At 41.9% G+C, this 18,273-nt stretch overlaps 1 protein-coding gene across 1 annotated transcript in view; it reads left to right on the top strand.

Annotated features, from left to right (window-relative positions):
• Positions 1–14,599, top strand: part of FBN2 (fibrillin 2) — a 251,867-nt gene extending 237,268 nt beyond the window's left edge. Inside the window, exons 60-65 of the mRNA XM_024571456.3 lie at positions 398–514; positions 1,127–1,255; positions 3,131–3,250; positions 7,650–7,881; positions 10,823–10,994; positions 12,867–14,599. Coding sequence (XP_024427224.2) covers positions 398–514; positions 1,127–1,255; positions 3,131–3,250; positions 7,650–7,881; positions 10,823–10,994; positions 12,867–13,241 — 1,145 coding nt within the window. The 3' untranslated portion in view covers positions 13,242–14,599. The remainder of the gene's footprint in view (positions 1–397; positions 515–1,126; positions 1,256–3,130; positions 3,251–7,649; positions 7,882–10,822; positions 10,995–12,866) is intronic.
• Positions 14,600–18,273: the final 3,674 nt, after the last annotated feature.

The following is an 18,273-nucleotide window of genomic DNA, read 5'->3' as shown; positions in this document are numbered from 1 at the left end:
TTCTGTGTTATTTTTATTTAATCCCCTCCTTTAATAGGAATAAGTGACCAGCCATGCACTAACCTGGGCATTAAATGCAAAAATTATGACCTTTGGGTATTAACTTTGAGAACAGTTCATGGAAACCGCAGTTATTCATTCATTCAATGTCTTTAAGAAAACTTTGTGTTATTTATCACCTTTGGTATCCTATTATAGTAGCTCGTAATATTTATGCTGCTCAAGTATGTAAAAAGAAACTGCTTGCCATATGTATGTTGAAGTCTATAAAGCTTCCAGCAAAAATAAGGACAAAATATTTCCAGTAGAAAAATACACATCTCCTGTGGCTCCATGACAGAAGATGCGCAGCCAGATAACACTGCTCTGGTTTGCGAGGGCTTCTCTCTCATTTCAGACCTCGACGAATGTCAAACCAAACAACACAATTGCCAGTTCCTCTGTGTCAACACCCTGGGAGGTTTCACCTGTAAATGCCCACCGGGTTTCACACAGCATCACACTGCGTGTATTGGTAAGACAAAACTACAAATGGGAAATTTTATGAACTTTTGATAGATGTATAAAACTTGTACTTAAAATGGTAGAATAATGTCTCAGTACTTGTAGTTAGAACCAATCCTTCATAATTAATGGTCTAAAAATGTTGCCTTATAATATATTTTTCCCCTCAGGAACAACACTTAAAGAGAAAAAAGTCCTGTGTAGTCTGAGCACACACACAGTAGGTGTATTCCAAGCAGTGCCTTTATATTGCATTCTAAATGTAACCATATGTGCTCACATGAATGTGATTAAAGGTTCACTGATATTTAGACCGTGCTAATGAACACGCTGGTTTTTTCCTATTAAAAGGCACATATGTTAATGGACCTTCAGTTGCATTATGAAAAACCATGTCCTCAGTCAACCCAAAATATGCTCTGATTTCACATCTCTTGAAATACACGTTTTCTTACCACTTTTGCCTTTAACATGACAGTGAACCCTGGCATACATTTCCCTAAAATGCTGTTTCACTTCGTGAAACTTAGGCCTTCGTATTTCACTTTTTACTTTGTGTAGTGGAATTTGGGTCATGTAGTAATTGGGAGGCTTGATCCCCTCCTCCTTCATGCTTTGCTAGACAACAACGAATGTGGGTCTCAGCCTTCCCTTTGTGGAGCAAAAGGCATCTGTCAAAACACCCCTGGGAGTTTCAGCTGTGAATGCCAGAGAGGGTTCTCACTTGATGCCACTGGACTCAACTGTGAAGGTGAGTTAATTTGCTCAAAAATCCTTAATCTAATACAGTACATTATTTTATTTTTACTTCCAAGCCAATAAATGAGAAAGTTTGATCATCTCAAAAGAAGAAAAAAGTATTTAAAAAATTAAAATCCAGAAATTAATTTTTGTTCACAAGTTTTCATATATTATTTTGGGGGCAGAGAAAAACTGTGATATAATGAAAGAAAAATTTGGGGAGTATGAATTGGCTTTTAAGGTAACTGAGTGGTTTACTCAATTATTGATCTAAAAAGGAATTGAACTGAAAAAGAGTCCTATATCTAATATGGTTTACAGTAATGCACAAGTATACCAGGGAAAAAAGGACTTTTGTTGCATGATACCTAAATGTGTACAAGTTAAGTGTAAGAAAAAGAACCAATTATCATGGAGAACTGGAGAAATGTACCAAAAGCACTAGGGAACATGGATGGCTATTTTCCTGTTATTTGGTCTGGGACTCTTGATTCACTCTCTTTTCTACAATGGGCATTCTTCCAGTCTCCCTTTAGTGGGTATTTCCTATGAAGTCCAAGGGAATGTTTCAAGTGGCAATAAAATGAAAATCTGCCTATGATTCTTCAGTATTTCCATTGTAAGACAAATATATTAGGATTGATATCTTTTACAAAATACCTATACCACAGATTGTGAGACTATATACAACACCTTTATATTTTATATAATACTGCAATTTGTTTTATTAATTTTAGTCACCCTTTACTTATTCATATAAATATATGATTATGAATTCTAGAAATATATTCAAAGTTTTCAAGGTAATCTTTATGCCCTGACCCATGTGGCTCAGTTGGTTGCGGGTCGTCCCACAAAGCAACAGGTCACCAGTCTGCTTCCCAGTCAGGGCACAAGCCTGGGTTGTGGGTTCAGACCCCTATCAGGGTGCGTGCAGGAGGCAACCAATCAATGTTTTTCTCTCACATCAATGTTTCTCTTCCTCTCTTTCTCCCTCCCTTCCTTTCTCTCTAAAAACAAATAAATAAAATCTTTTAAAGAAATTGTAGTGCTTTTATATGTATCTAATTTTCCACCAAGAAAAATCATTTTAAAGTTTTCTATTTTAATATTTTATATTTGAAGTCATTGAGACTTTGAAAGTATTCTGAATATACAGCTGCTTGCCACGTGTAAGTTCAGCTTGTGACTCTCCACATAAGATACCATTTATTAATTAGCCATATAAATTTGTTACATACACATCAGACATGCCAATTTTATTTTACTCTTTATGGATAGATTTCAAAGCCTCAATTGTCATTCCAAAAGTGTATGCATGTATGAACAAAGAAATTATTCCATATGTGTAATAATACCACCGCAGGTCTAAAAATAACATTCAAATACTTAAAATTTGCCTCTAATTAATCTTGAATGGTAATAAAAAAAATTTATGTGTAAAACAATTACACTTTTTAGGTATTCCTCTAGTGATTGTATCTTCCTGAAAATGAGGATTACATGTCAATCGCTTTTCAATCTACTAGAATGTGTAATGCAAATGTGTTTATATCACTCATTGAATAAGTCAGACCATATGCAAGTTGATCCATCCAAAATGCACAACATTTGTGGTAGCTGTGGTCGACTTGCCGAAATTAAGATGTTATTTAGAGCATTGGCATGGCATGGTCTGGTGGACAGTATAAGAATGAAATCTTATCTCAGAAGCACTCTTTGTGCCACCACTGACTGATAACCATGTGACTTGGAAAAATCACAGCCTCTCTGAGTGTCTTATTTGTTTGTTCCCCTGATCATAGTTTCCCCAGGCTGTGTTGGGAGTGTATTTAAGAATAGTGGGAAAAGGTCACATAAAGATCTCGCTGGCTTGTTTTTGCAGATGTTGATGAATGTGATGGAAACCATAGGTGCCAACATGGCTGCCAGAACATCCTGGGAGGCTACAGGTGTGGCTGCCCTCAAGGGTATATCCAGCATTACCAGTGGAATCAGTGTGTCGGTGAGTGCTCACTTCCCACATAGCATCTGCTTTTCTCACCGTAAAGTATCGTTGAGTGAAATGAACAAATAATAAAGGTTAACGTTTCAATGTAGACTTTGAATCCCAAAACTTAAAAAACAGTGCTTAGGAATGGTGTGTGGGGGTCCATTACATTACTCTGTATACTTGTATATGTTTGAAAATACTCACAATGAGAAATAGGGTTTTAACTACCTGAAGGGTAACTCAGTGAGAACAGTTACAATTTTAACTTTCTACTGGATGTAATTTTAAGTTTCTGAAGATGGTGTCAAGAATCATCATCTTCATTTGCCAAGGTCAGGGGCTTTTTATCAGTGATTTAGTATCTTTAGATTTGAGATCGAAGGCTTACTCATCTATCTCCCTCATACAAATTTAAAGGAATTCGGGCCAACTTAACGAGTACCGTCCATCTGAGCTGCACAGTCACCCAGGTGTAATGAAGGAGGTGAAGTATTGTAAGGTACAAATAGTACCTAGTTACAGCAAATTCTGTTGAAAATTCCAGTTGAAAATCCTGTTGCAATTCCAGACAGGCACTCTGCTCTGTTTCTTGGATTGATGATAGTCAAGGAAATTCTCTTTTTTAAGGAGCAATTGATCAAAGAGAATACCGCTCTCTGAGAAACCAGCAGTAACCTGACTCCTCGGTCCCTTTTGAATGTACTTCGTGGACATACCATCCAACCCATTGTGACATTAGATGCTGGCGTAACCAAGCAGAAAGGAGGACGGTGGTCTTGCAGAGAAACGACAGGGTGCTTCCTGCTTCTGTTGTGATTTCAGTTGCCTCACATGTACTTCAGATATTTTACTGTGATCAATCTACTGCATAAATTAATCAGATTTTATCCTTTGTAGTCTTCTCACAAGAAATTTCAAATGACAGTTTGGGGAATTGAGAAAAAAAACAAGACAGATTTCAAAGGAGGAAACCAGCTCTGAAAGTTAGGACTATGCCCGTGTGCCAGGTCGAAGATAGGTGCTTTGCCACACCACGAATACATACTCTTGGGGGAAATGCAAAAACTATTAATGATCAAGAGCTTAAGGACAGAGTTTTAAAGGATTGTCAAAATGATGAATTAGACTGTCAATCAAGATAATTTTATAAGTGTACTTTTTCTCTTCACTGAAAAAAAAATGTTGCAAAAGTCCTATTCCCTGATTTCTTGATTCATAAACAGATGCAAATTGTAGGTACACTGTTCAGAATATAGAGAATGGTACTTTAGACAGCTACTAAGAGAGTCTAAAACTATTTTATTATATTGTGTTGTTTATAAAACATGACACCCAACACTTTATTTAGTAAATGAAATGGACTTCTTATTTAATTCTATGGAACTAAATGCAAAAGAATGATCCTCTGATATTTCATGTGTCAGCTAACATAGTTCTTGTTTTTAAGGTAATCATAAGTACAATAGGAATATGTATGGAGTATCAACTCAACTTCTAAGTTTTTAAGCTTCCTGAAGTTTCTATCTATAGACATGTAATGCAAAAATAGCCACAGAGGCTTCTACTAAATGTGGTCTGACTTAAAATCAAGACCCTTTGTGGGGTCTTGGAGTGGGCACCTCAGCAAGGCAGTCACCCAGGACATCTCACGCTGTAGTACAGCCAGAGGCCAGTGTGCCTTCTCATCGGGAGGGACCCTGTGAACAGAAAGATAGACGGTTTCAAAGATGAGTTCAAAACTAAAGACTCACAAGCAGATATCCCCAACTGTAAGTGTTTGTTTTTAAGCTTGCCCGGCTAGAATGGGCACCTCTCAGCAGCAGATCCCTGAGTGAGTAAGATTTGAGAGATTCCAGATTTTTCTTGGCAGAGTTGAGGAACCCAGCTCGTCTCTAATAAAATTGCTGATTTCCCTGCCTTGAATCTACATAACACAGTTGGAATTTTAACTCAAATATATAGTAGGAATAGAATTAAACAACCCATCATGAACTAATAAAAGCAACAAGTTAGCAAAAAATAGACCAAAAAACCCAAGAATTATGACAAAATGCAAATCAGAAAGCACACATCATTTTTATTTGTCCCTGTGTGTCGTATCTGCCATCATTCAGACTGAGGGGAGATGCAGAACGAAGTCCCGGACAGACTGGCGTGGGGCTCCGAGTGAAGGCACACACCGCTAGTCAGTGTGTCAGATCCTTTCAGGGCTGCTAAGCTGTCAGCCTGCTAATGTTGTCAGCACTGCTTCCAGTTTCAGGGAAATGACGGCCTTTGTAAGTGTTAATACTGAAAAAAGCTTTCAATTCAAGTGAATACTTTCAGAAAGTTCCCAGCCAGTTACCACAGAACATTTATCACATTCTGGTGCATAGGTTATACAGATGTAGGTAGCATTCTCCGATATTTGCAAGCATTATAATTATTCAAAATTGAAAATAAATGAATATTACTAACATTTGCATATGAAGAAAAATTGTATTAATATATAAAACTTTTAAGTGATTTAGTATTAGTAATTTCCAGTTGCTTCAATGGCTTTTGAAAATAACTCAAACATAGCATGGTGAGGCTTGAGTCAATTCAAAGTATGTCTCACACAAGAACATATTGTAAAAGATTACGTGTCTATAAAATTACACTGTGATGTACATTTATAGCATATAAACATGAAATATGTCATGGCGCTTCCAAAAATATTATATATTTTAAAATTTTTTGTCACTGGTATGTTAAAATGAAATGTATTCAGTTAATTGGTTTTGCCTGGTAAGTTTTCTACTTAACACAATGTCTACTACTATTTTCATAGAAGGATCATTTTGTGAAATTATAACCTAATTTAAATTCTCTGTTAGGAAAGAAATGGTGCATATAAATGTCACATTTAATTGTAAAAGCAGATGAGCCTTTGTGGCAGAATTCCAAGTCTTCTGTCGATAGAAATAAAATAGCTGTTATATTTGTCATAGGTAGCTTAGTTATTAGGAATTTATATATATACGTTCTCCCCATGAAATGGAGGCTAAGAATTTGTACATATTAGATAATCATACCAGGTTTTATATCCGGTGACTAAGAATTCCACATTTGGCAGTCTAGTTTAATTCTGAAACTATAATCATGATACAAAAATGTGCCTAATAACATCTACCCTTTCAGTAACCTCTGTGCTTTACTTAATGGAGTTTAATTTCCTGTCTGAGAGGCCTCTTCCCTGAGACGCCACCTGCATCTTCCATAACCGGCCATGCCGCACTTCCCGCTAGCTGCCGTGTCCCAGGCGCACACCCACATGGCCTGAAACATCCACTCGTCATACATTAAGTGAACAGACACACTGCGCTCCACTGGAGTCACAAAAATGTGAAAGAATCTCCCACACAACAGAAGCGACTCGTGTCCAGGGTGAAATTTGAATTTATCATAAACCCCGAAGGCGTCAAGCCACATGCTGTATGCCAACCAGACAGTGAAGGGCAAAGCTGTAATCTCCTGATTTAAAAGCACAGTTGGGTTTTGCATTTGTAAAAACGATAAATGCAACTGCAGAAATAACCTATAATTATCCTGCTCTCAGGTGTTTATAACGTGTCATGCTAGCCATTAAACTAGGAAGGCCCGCCTCAGCTGATGGCTGGATGCGAACCTTCTCAGAAGGCACAGTCTGCACCAAACGGGCCCTCAAGCAGTTAAAAGTTGATTGTTAGTTCAATAGACCCAAATAAATAATGTTTATTTCAATTATTTTCATTTAGGGTATTTAGATTTTTATATATTTTCTCCATAAATAGTATAACGAAGGCTTTGGGAATTGCTGGGAGAATGGATACAAATACAAATATAGATGTAGGCTTTTTTATACTGAGATATAATTCACATGCCATAACGTTCACCTTTTTAAAGTGTGCTGTTCAAAGGTTTTTGGTATGTTCTCACTAGAGTGGGCAGCCAGCACCACCACCACGTTTTCAGCAACCCCAAAACGATCTCCATCCCCATCAGTTCCCCGTGAGTAGTCATTCTCCATTACCCCCTCCCCATAGCCTCTAGCAGCTGGTAACCTACTGTCTCCGTGAGTCTGTCGGAGAGAGCAGGCTGTTGAGTGACCATCAGTTGAGAGAATAGAAGAGTGATTCAGCAGGCAAACTGCAAATACTTGTCCCGAAGGGCTGCCAATGTATTCATAAACAGGACAGACAGTATATAAAACTGTTGGGCAAGGTTTTTTACAGGCAAAATTTAGGAGGATTTGTTGGGTTTTGTCATTTTATTTATGTTTTATTTTCATATGCTTTGTAAATCAGCCATGGGACTGAATGGTTTTTAAATCATAGGGACTTTGAGACCCGGGCTCTTCACGTCACTGCCGCCTTCCCCTTGTAAAGAGTTTCTCGCTTTGTGTTGCCAGACGAGAACGAGTGTTCCAATCCCAACGCCTGCGGCTCTGCATCCTGCTACAACACCCTGGGCAGTTACAAGTGCGCCTGCCCCTCAGGGTTCTCCTTTGACCAGTTCTCCAGTGCCTGTCACGACGTGAACGAGTGCTCCTCCTCCAAGAACCCTTGCAATTATGGCTGCTCCAACACGGAAGGGGGCTACCTCTGCGGCTGCCCGCCAGGGTACTACAGAGTGGGACAGGGGTAAGCCACCAGCCTGCCCGCACACGGGAAAGCAAAGGTTGTCCAACAGGGCGTGGTCTAAGTCAGCCTTCCCTCCCTGAGTTCAGGCTGCCTGGTGGCCTGGCCCTGCAGGGAAGTGAATGGTGATTAGAAGCCTAAGAGACAAAAGCGATGATCACTTAGGGTATGGGAGGGAGAAGCACCAAGAAGGCATTAGGAGTATATCCATGTTACAAGATTACTTCCTTTGTGGTTATGCACAGGACTTGAACTTGCACACAAATATCACTCTCTTGCCCCACATACAGACCTAAAATGATTCCATCAGATCCCTCAAGGCCAGAGAGTAACAGATACTTTAAAATGCAACTCACATGTTGCCATGGACACCTGGGTTGTGAGGTACAAGTGGAAATGGCTTCTCCCCAGGTTTTTCTATGAATTTTGGCAGGCACCTGCCCAGTGGTTCCTGAGGAAGGAGTTTGTCCCTCTCTTTGCTCATCTGGCCTTGCATTATTACACAGAGAAGACCTGCCTCATCGGTGTGGCACTGCTTAGCACAGGAGGGAGAGGAGGGAGCTGGCTCTGCAGGGCTACGTTTCCTCCAGCCAATCACACTTTCCCAAGTGCAGCCTCTCAGGCCCCTGTCGACTGGGGCTGAGGTGCTGTCCACCTGCATCCTTCCATCAAGGCAGCCTGTGCTAAGCAGCACAGGAGGTGGGAATTTAGGAGTCAGTCAGGTTCCTCTTCCTCAGAAAGGAGTGTATGAGACAGGCACTGAGGGGGATGGACTAACCTGTCCACCATCGCTACATAATAATGCTTGAAACAGAAGGCTTTGTCTAGACATGGGTCATTTAGAGCCAACACATTGACTCTTTCACTGACCCAAATAGGAATTCCAAAATCTCAGTCACTACAGCAGAGAGCTTTGTTGTGAGCAACAGAACTTCTCTTAGCATTCTCTTGGAAATTCATACTGTGCTTCTGCTTTCCCCAGTTAACTACACACAAGTGCTGTGGGGTGGGGGCTCCACCCACAGGGACCCCCAGCCACCACAGATGAAAATAAGTCTACCAAGACATGATCTGCTTGGGGAGGAAAGGTGGCTGAGCTCTCAAAGGAGAAGGGCCAGGAGCCTTTTCCTCAATGGGCTTTTATTGGGTTTATTTGCATAGGAATACAGGGCAGATATATAAAGCTCATCAGTCATTGTCGGGTAGTAATGATCAAACAATAGATAACATTCAGAGAACTAAGAGGGCTTGTTCTGAGTCAGGGTCAGATAGTTAAAGGGCCATAAAACTTTGGGGAACAAACTCATTTCATAGGCTTGGACCCTTATCATTTAAATTGAGGGTATTAGCAAAGCAGGTTTCACAGGATTTTATGCATTCTTTCTTAGGCCTGATCCGCCCCAGGGAATCTGCCCTTTCCAGCACAGGGCTGCACCCACCTCTGGCATTGTTGTTTCAGGCTTAAGTCAGGGAGGGGAGGTAAGGCAGCCAAGAGATTAGGAGACTTCTTGCAAACAGAATGAGGACTCAGGCTATGTCAAAGCCGAGGGGCGAGGGCCCATCACCCCCTTTTTCTATAGCCCCCCAAGTCCTTCCCTGAGGGCCCCTTCACAACCATGCCTGTCTTAGGTTGTCCCTCCCTTGAGGAATCTTACCTGTCATTGGCTAACCAGTCATCCTCCAGAGCCAAGCAGGGTGAAGTAAAGGGGGCAGAGGCAGCATCCCTACCAGGAAGATAAGCTTTGTCTCCTTAGTGGCTTATGGTCCCAAGGTCTCTCACTCAGCCTTAGCCACGGGGGGATTACAGCTTCTGAAACCAGGCAGGGAGGTTCTCAACAAAGTGCTTTAGTCTATTTAGGATTAGAAATTGGGGATGCCTCAGAAGGAAATGAAAACAGTAATCTGAAAAGTTATATGTACTCCTGTGCTCATTGCAGCATTATTTATAATAGCCAAGATATGGAAACAACCTAGGTATCCACTGATAGATGAATGGGTAAAGATGTGGTACATAGCGCAATGGAATATTACGCAGCACTAAAGAAGAATGAGCTCTGGCTGGGTGGCTCAGTTGGTTGGAGCATTGCTTTGTACACCGCAAGATTGTGGGTTTGATCCCAGGTCACGGCACATACATAGGTTACAGGTTCAATCCCCAGTTGGGGAGCATATAGGAAGGAACCAGTTGTTTCTCTCTCTCTTTCTCCCTCACTCTCTCCCTCTCACTCTTTCTCTCTCTCTCCTTCTCCCTCTCTGTCCCTCACTTCCCCTCTCAGGCAAGGATTAAAACAAAAGAAAGAAATATTGCCATTTGCAACAACATGGCAATTATGTTAAGTGAACCTAAAGGGTATTATGTTAAGTGAAATAAGTCAGAGAAAGACAAATACTGTATGTTTTCATTTACATGTGAAATCTAAAACAAGCAAACAAACAAAACAAAACAAAAACAGACTCAGGGAAAGAGAGAGCAAAGGATGGTTGTAGAGGGGAGGGAGATGGGGGGAGTGGTGAAAAAGGTGAAGGGGAATATAACCAACAGTATTGTAATAAGTTCGTATGGTGACAGATGATTACTAGAATTAGTGGGGTGATCACATTGTAAGGAGTAAAAATGACATCACTATATTGCATACCTGAAACTAACATCACTAATAAAATTTTATATTCCAAGTATAGTTGAATTTAAAAAGTGTATTAATAGAAAATAAAATTGGGGAAGCCTAGAGCTCACTCTCAGGATTTTGTCTTTCAGAATGAGGGAAGTCTCATGTGTGAAATGTTGAAGAAAAGAGTTACAGAGACTCTTAGGTTTTTATGTTTGTGAGCTTAGAGTTTGCTTTGTTGGTTTCTTATTTCTGAAAGGTCTTTGCTCTACCACAGGAAAACTGTGGTCAAAGTTACTGATAAAGTCTAACTCCACCTTGCTTCCTGTTGCAAATAGCCACTGCGTCTCCGGAATGGGATTTAATAAAGGGCAGTACCTGCCCCTGGATACCGAGGTGGATGAGGAGAACGCCCTGTCCCCGGAAGCCTGCTACGAGTGCAAAATCAACGGCTACTCTAAGAAAGACGGCAGACAGAAGAGAAGTGTCCTTGAGCCTGAAACCCCTGCTGTGAGTAAACCTCACTTGGTTTTGTCACAAGATTTTATCCTCGTGGAGTCGTGTGTATTCTGCAGTTAACCTTTATGTAGGTTCCAGGCTTGGGGAAGGAGAACTGTCTTGAAATGCAATGGCTACATGCATGGACACAACACGGCAGAGACAAGTCAGTCAAAGTTAGTTGATTATCAGCTCAGGACACAAGGATGGAGGAAAGACTTTTGATTCACAGATTCAGATAGTATGTTTTATTTTTGGATTTATGCCAAAGGCAGTAGGATGTCCACCTAGGAAATAGGTTTTTTTTTAAATAATTCAAGAAAAATTATTTTGAATTAGTCTAGTTGTTTTATATATCTGTGGTGAACTAGGCTGATTTTCTTTTTCAGTAGGTTGGCCAACTAAGTCTTATAGTCTGTGACATTTATAGGTTAGGGGTTCCTCCCATAAAAATTTTATCTCCAAATAACTTGAATTTTTTATGGAACTGAAGATCTGAATCGCCTGCTGCTGGCGTTTCTTGGTCATAAATGGCCTTCAGCAGAGAGGTTAAAGGAGTGGGCTGCAGACTGCCTGACTGTGAATATGTCCCCTGCCCTCCCCACTTGTCCCCACTTGTCACCGATGTTACATGGGGCACGTTTACCTAACCTCTCTCTACCTCAACTTTTTCACCTATAAAATGGGAATAAAAACCCCTACTGCTGAAGGGGGATGGGAGCATTAATTGAGTTGATACTGTGAAGTGCCTGGAATGGTGCCTGGCACATGTTCAGTGAATGTCACTGAGTAATAGCTGGAGATGCTAATGATTTTCCCAAAGATCACGGATAGCAGCCGCCTATTCAGTTAATGTCACTGAGAAATTCCTCCACCAAAGAACCAGTCCACAGCCAACTTGGCTGTGCAAATTGTGCAACTTTCTTCAGTTTCCTGGGCCTCAAACTTTATCTGCAAAAGGAGATGTTTTTCTAGCCAAAAGGTCTGTGCTTTTATTTTATAACAATAACTAGGCCAATGTTACATTTACCTTAAGTAGACTAAGGTACCTAACTGATTTAAATGTAACAATTGCAATGTTCATCAAGTACTCCAAACTACAAACACAGAAATTCTGTCTGGGAAGTCCATTTTGGTACTTGGGATATGAGTCTGTCTGAACACTGATGGGCACTTCTGGGCCACTATAGCCAAGCTCTTACTTAATAGGTGCTCAATCAAAGCATTGGTTTTTTTGTTTTGTTTGCTGGCTTTGCCCGTCTTACTGAAGTAGCATCCTTAAACCGCCCATCCCTCTGACTGAGGCTTGGTGTGTCTGGTCCCTACCGCACTGGCTTTTACCGAAGCTGGTTCAGACCCAAGCCCTAAGGACTCTGCGGGTTCCTCCCTCTGCACTAATAGCTCTTAGCAAACACGCTCCCACATGCCGCTTGTGGTTTGTGGGCCTTGCAAATCAGGCCAGGCCTTCCAAGTACAGATTCCTCTGGGGACAATCCCTACTGCTGGATAACAGCTGAACTTCTTTTGACTACAGGGGGGAAAAAAAAAAAGATTTGCATTTTCTGTTGTCTTTTTTTTTATTACTAATGAGTATGATAGCTCATAAACTCATCAAAAAAAAACCCTTGAAATGTGAATGCTGTCTATAAGCCTAGCCCTCTAACCTTACCTGGTTAAGGCCAAGAGATTTGCCGGACAAGAGCTATGGAGTTGACCTTCTCTCACGGCTGACTGGAAGTTACAGTCGCCTCCTGCACATGAACCACCCTTAAGGAAAGTGCAGAAAAGGGGAGCAATAGGTTGTCACTGTGGCTGCAGTCCCTTTGGAGTCCTCGCCTTGTGCTGTTAGAACTCTTCCCACATCGTTTCCTGCTTTTTCTCCAGGTTGAACGGGTCAGCCTGGACAGCGTCGACATGGACAGCCCCATGAGAATGAAGTTCAACCTCTCTGGCCTTGCCTCTAAGGAGCACATTCTGGAACTCATGCCTGCCATTCAGCCCCTCAACAACCACGTCCGCTACGTCATCTCCCAAGGGAACGATGACGGCATCTTCCGCATTCACCAAAGGAACGGGCTCAGCTACTTGCACACAGCCAAGAGGAAGCTGGTGCCCGGCACGTACACACTGGAAATCACGAGCATCCCTCTCTACAAGAAGAAGGAGCTTAAGAAACTGGAAGACAGCAATGAGGACGACTACCTCCTAGGGGAACTCGGGGAGGCTCTCAGAATGAGGCTGCAGATTCAACTCTATTAACACTAACAGACTGGGTTCCAGGCTCAAATCCATGCACAGCCAGCCTTCAGAAGCCTTTGAAAGTCAATGACTAATTTTAAAGAGGAAAAAAAGACAACTTTTGTTTCTTTTCCTCCCTGTCTCAGACTTCAGAATGTTGACCCTCACAGGGAGGGATAATTTAGACTCTGGTGTGGCCAAAGATTTGAGTACAAAGGCAGCCGTGGTTACTGTATTTTTTATATAACTTCACTTTAAAATATATTAAAGAAAAACCTAAATGTTCAAGAGATCAGCATATGGCACTAAATGCACAAAAATAATGTGAGCTTTTTTTTTTCCTGTTAGCAGTCTGTAACACTTTGGGTATTTTGCTATAGTTGCTAATTAAAAAAATATAGATGTTTATTTATTTTTAATGCAGTAATATATGGAGAAATGAACAAACTATGTAAACAAAAAGGGAAACTCACTTGTTTTTCTTTAGATTTATAAATTTGAGCTATTTCTTTTAGAGGTGCTTTTTAAAAATTCAGTAGATTCAAGAGATGTTTCCTTTGGTTTTCTGCCAGTCGTCCAACTGGTATACATCTGATTATTTTAAAGAAAGAAAGCCTCACAGAGCTGAATGGGCAGTGTAATCAATAATTTAAAAGACAGAAATGTCGTTAGATCCTTTACGAAGGAGATCAAAGCCAGAGCAGCTCATTGTGACGATATTCCACATCAGCAGACACACCAGGCGACGAAGAAGAAGCACAACACTGTAGCAAAATACCTTGACTGCTTGTGAGACCAGTAGCGTTGCAGGCCAAACCGTACTGTATTTCCTTCTCATAACCTCACGGAAGCACACGTGCTCCCCACAACACCTCATTCTCACCCAGGGCGTGCTGCGTACTTGTGGTGCTGTAGGCAGCTGAAGAACTGCCGTTCCTTTGAAAAGGAACACCTGGCATTCTGTAGTGTTTGGTGCTGTCTTAGATTAATGGTGCATTTATTATGTTCAAGCTATTTCAGGATTGCCATATGTGCAAACAAATCATGCAGTACAGCCAAGGAATATATGTTGTTTTTTTTAAATCCATTTTTTTTTAGAATTTTCATTAATACTGTAGTTATACACCATATGCCTCATTTTATCATAGCCTATTGTGTATGAAAGATGTTTGTACAATGAATTGATGTTTAGTTTGCTTTAGTCATTTAAAAAGATATTGTACCAGAATGTGCTATAATAAGAGAACGTCCATGTTCTTCTCAACCCAAGAACCTGTCCCTGGACCAGTGACCAGACCCCGTATGTGAAATGGCCAAAGCACACGCAGGCTCCGGGTTTCCTCTCACACCTGTGCTGACCAAAGATGAGTTATATCCACTTCGCGGTTCTTTTGTTTTGTTTTGTTTTAATAACTAAAAAAAAAAAAAAAAAAAACCTGTAAATTTGTAATCAAGTGTTTGCAAGGAAAAACTTATGGTTTTGGGTCTTGTTTGTTTTTGTAGGTCTATGTATCAAATATGACACTTTTCTTGCAATAAAGCTTATTTTGGGGTAGTTGGCTGGTTGAGAGTTTTATGGACTACAACCTCTGCCGTTTCTGTGGGAGGGACTGGGGGCTTTGCTTGACAGGGACCTGTATGAAAGAAAGTACCAGAAGGAGAACCAGGTACATTTACAGGAAGACAAGGGAATGTTGTCAAATCTGTGACGCAAAGTAAGCAGCCGTGTTCAACTGACAACCACAGTTTTCGGTTCATATTCAAGTAGAAGGACGTAGTCACGGCAGGTAGTTGTTCACTTCGGAAGAGAGTCTAAGCCTCCCAGGACCCACCTTCTAGGGACCTCAACATCTCCACCTCCTCCTCACATCCGCTCTGAGTGCCGTTGTGGTAAAGCACCCCAACCCACCCGTGAGGAAGTCCGAGGTCCTCTCAGAGTCTGCCTTCATTAAGGCTTCCCTGAACTGGAGTTTTTAAGCAGAAGTACAAAGCACGTGTACCCCAGGCCAAAGGCATCTCCACCCAAAATAATCCACAGCTTCCTGTGTCTCACAGTGTTACACACCTTCCTCAGTGGAGAAATGGCTAGAGGTGACGAGTTATTTAACGTGAACTCTCTTCTGATTCACTATTGAAACGAGTACAGAATCATCTTAGAAGTTAATTCGATACAAGGTTTGAGAATTTTTGTGCTTAAATTTTTCATCCAAGGAATGAGAAAACAAGGAAATATGACTGATCTTAACATTGTTCCTTGCCAATCCGAAATCTGCTGCATGGAGTAAGGAAAGTATGTGCTTGCCTAGGGGTGTCCTCTAAACTAACAAGCGTGTGCAGTTTCAGCTGGCATCTGCTTCTGGTGCAGCAGAGTGTGGTAATACGAAATCACCCAGAACCGAGCTGCTCTAGCGCTGAGTGTTGTACAAAAATTGGCATAGTTTAGCTTTAATCCGCTTTGGAGGACGGTTGAGAATCCACACTATCAGGTGCCTTACACAGAAAAAATAAGAGACCATTCGAGGCTTTGCGTAGGAGAATGTGCTAGAAGAAAACGACTATTTCAAGATGCTTCTTCCCAGAAGAACCTTCCCAGGCACCCCCGGTAGTGTTCCTGCAGCTCTCACAGTGAGCACTGACAGCCGTGATCACCGAGTCTCTGTCTCTGGTAATGTGCTGCCAATGATGTGAACCATGTTGTCATTCCCGCTCATTGTCCCCTCAGAAATCACCTCAGCTCAGTTACGGGAAACTGCACAAGGGTAAAGTAGGATGCGAGCCTGACATAGGACACAAATCCACGGGGCACATGGGGTAAGTATTGATACGCAATAATTCGGTCTTCAGCTGACACGAATTTGCTTTCCCCTCGCATTTAGATTTGGAGCTTTTTAAAACTTGATCTTGCTGCTTACCTGTGGTAGGTGAAAGTTGGTCATGTTTGCCCGTGAACATTGAAAATACCTCAGGGTGATGTGTAAGAATTTTATTCGATTCAAACATCTGCCCCTCTTCATTATCTAGGAATATCAAACAGGATCATTCGTACAATCTGCCCTTTAAAATACTCTACGGTTTTGTTTGTTGTTGTTTTTTGTGTTCATTGCCTTCTTGGTTCGAAGAGTAAATGCTTGGTGTGGAGGTGGGGAATATAACTAAAATTTTCAGAGCATTTTTATGTTTGAGTCTACAATTATTTAGGTTCATACCCTTAATGCTTCAAGGGAAATGAGTCAATGCGTTTGTCAAATTGAACCATGAGGAACTGCCAATTATTTGGCCACGTTTGACCTACAAAAGGCAATTTCATGTGGTTCAATTGAGTAGTTCAGAAATATTCACATTCCTGAAGAACAGACTGAAAATCTGAACACTTCCCTTGTCTTTGACGGACAATCAATTCTATTCATGTCTTTCCGTGCTGCGTGTGGCCAATCTGCCCCCAGTCTGCAGTAGGCCGCAAGAGAACATACATAACTTACTCAAACAGCTACTTTCTTTCAGGCTCCAAAAACTTTGGAAAGAGTCTAAATCACACATCTTTGGGACCTTGAGGGGGTTACTGGAGTCCATTTAAAGATAAAGACAAATCCACTGAGAAAGGAAAGCCGGGGGGTGGTGGGGTAGGACTTCAGGAATCTATAGAGAGACTGGAAAGGTGGAGGTTAAGTAACGCCCCACAGAAAGTAAGGGTGACAGCCATACTTGCCATCTCAGCCAGCCTGAAGTTTCTGGATTTTTTCTTTCCTTTTCTTTCTTTCTTTCCTTTTTTATCTTTTTTTCAGCATGATTGCTTTCTCAAATAAATACAAAGCCACGGTTTTCTTACTTAAGAAGTATGTGTTTCTAACCCTAATTCTCATTGAAAATCCTTTACATGTACAGAGCAGTGGACATCCTGAGATAAAATGTACAGCTTATTAAAAATTCAGCATTTCAACTCCAGGGCAGGATTACCTTGCAAGAGAACTTCAGTGGGGGCTGGGGCAGGCTCACTGACTCCCCGCTCTGAGCACCCTCTGAGAGCCTCTGCATCCACCCGAATGCGCGGGTGGGCGGGAGATTTCCAGGTGGCCCGGTGTAATGTGCGCGGCACTTCTGTTCACACGGTTTACGTGGTTCGGTAAGTATTCAATTAGCTATAAATAGAAGGGGAGAGAAAAACGACTTGAGCCACCATGATGAGATGTCCCTGGGCAGACCTGTGTTTGAGTCCATCCCCTCGGACAAGGCGCATGACCGCCCCAGCCTTGGTTTCCAGCAGACTGAGTGAGATACAACCAGCCATGCTGTCAGCGTAGGGCCAGCCGAGCCCACAAAGCACTGAGTAAGTGTCCCTGCTCTTTCTTCCTCCTCCCCATCTACCACTATCACCGCCAGTAGGAGAATGGGCCTCCACATCCACACGAAGCTCTTCCCTAAGCTTGGCCCTGAAACTGTCCTTCCCTCTGCTGTGTAGGACCACATCCAGACAAACAGCATGCAGGCATGTCTCCTGAGTGTTCATGAGCCTGTACAGTCGCCACCCTGCTCTTCACGGACAGTAGTTGTGGGCTGCAGCCCTAGAAGTTCGTGCCACGGACACAGCCCTCACACAGAGCCCTCACACCTACAGACCCGGGGCACCAAAGGTGAAGGAGAACGCGGACACCGGAGAACCCCTTTTGGGGTGATTTAGTGTCATGGAATGCCGGAGCTGGAAAGGCCTTTAGGAACCTACTCCTATTTACCAGGGAGGAAACTGCGGCCCAGCTTTATGTAAGCCAGCTAACTGCACTGCTAGTTTCCTCTGAGGTGAGACCCAAGCCCTGGGTGCCCAGCTATGGTCTGGTGCTCTCCATTTTCTCCACTACATGCTGAGCCTATTCAGATCTCTCTTAAACCCTAAGGATACAGGCCAGTTCCCATGGTTTTGGCGAGCACTGCATCCAAAAACGTTTTCCAAGCAGGCTTCAGGCATTGCTTTTGGTTTTGTCTGCTCCACCCTCTGTGTAACTGCTCCCAACTGCCTACACACCAAAGGTTGTGTACACACTAGAATGCGAGACACCGGCTG

This window comes from Desmodus rotundus, chromosome 1, assembly GCF_022682495.2.
Source record: "Desmodus rotundus isolate HL8 chromosome 1, HLdesRot8A.1, whole genome shotgun sequence".
Classification (NCBI taxonomy): domain Eukaryota; kingdom Metazoa; phylum Chordata; class Mammalia; order Chiroptera; family Phyllostomidae; genus Desmodus; species Desmodus rotundus.
Note: the sequence above shows the minus strand (reverse complement) of the source record. Positions and strands in the feature narration are given on the sequence as shown.